General features: G+C 48.6%; 1 protein-coding gene across 1 annotated transcript in view; it reads left to right on the top strand.

The window, feature by feature from the left end:
* LOC126396931 (ATP-binding cassette sub-family C member 12-like) overlaps nucleotides 1-952 on the top strand; it is a 43,228-nt gene that overhangs the window by 32,709 nt on the left and 9,567 nt on the right. The window contains exons 26-27 of the mRNA XM_050055351.1: nucleotides 185-236; nucleotides 540-704. Of these exons, the coding sequence (XP_049911308.1) occupies nucleotides 185-236; nucleotides 540-704 (217 nt within the window). The remainder of the gene's footprint in view (nucleotides 1-184; nucleotides 237-539; nucleotides 705-952) is intronic.

The following is a 952-nucleotide window of genomic DNA, read 5'->3' as shown; positions in this document are numbered from 1 at the left end:
GTGTCTCTGTGTCTGTGTGTCTGTGTGTCTGTGTCTCTGTTTGTGTGTCTGTGTGTCTGTGTGTCTGTGTCTCTGTTTGTCTGTGTGTCTGTGTCTGTGTTTGTCTGTGTGTCTGTGTCTGTGTGTCTGTGTGTCTCTGTGTCTCTGTGTCTGTGTGTTTGTCTGTCTCTCTGTCTGTCTGCAGGAAACAGTTTGTGTCCCAGAGAGAAGCTCTGTGTGTGTCTCTTTCTCAGAGTGTCCAGTGGGCAGTTCTTTTCAGATTAAAAACACTTTGTCCGGGGCGTCGGTGGCTTAGTGGTAGAGCAGGCGCCCCATGTACAAGGCTGTTACTGCAGCGGCCCAGGTTCGAGTCCAGCCTGTGGCCCTTTGCTGCATGTCATCCCCCCTCTCTCTCCCCCCTTTCACACTTGGCTGTCCTGTCCATTAAAGGCAAAAATGCCCAAAAAACACATCTTAAAACAAAACAAAATAAAAATTAAAAAAACACTTTGTCTGTCTGTCTGTCTGTCTCTCTGTCTGTCCCTCTGTCTGTCCCTCAGATTGTCCTGTTGGACGAGGCCACAGCGTCCATTGATGCAGAGACAGACGCTCTGCTGCAGATCACCATCAGGGAGGGATTTAAGTCCTGCACCGTCCTCACCATCGCTCACCGCATCAACACTGTGATGCAGGCCAACCGCATCCTCGTCCTCAACCAGGGAGAGGTAAGACTGCAGACTGTCGTTCAGCTCATTTGTAACACAGGTGTTACAAACACAGATGTAATACAGGTGTCACACAGGTGTAATACAGGTGTAATACAGGTGTCACACAGGTGTAATACAGGTGTTATACAGGTGTCACACAGGTGTTATACAGGTGTCACACAGGTGTAATACAGGTGTAACACAGGTGTTATACAGGTGTCACACAGGTGTAATACAGGAGTCACACAGGTGTAATACAGGTGTCA

The sequence above is a fragment of the Epinephelus moara genome, chromosome 1, assembly GCF_006386435.1.
Source record: "Epinephelus moara isolate mb chromosome 1, YSFRI_EMoa_1.0, whole genome shotgun sequence".
In the NCBI taxonomy this organism is placed as follows: Eukaryota; Metazoa; Chordata; class Actinopteri; order Perciformes; family Serranidae; genus Epinephelus; species Epinephelus moara.
This window is presented reverse-complemented; position numbering and strand designations above follow the sequence as displayed.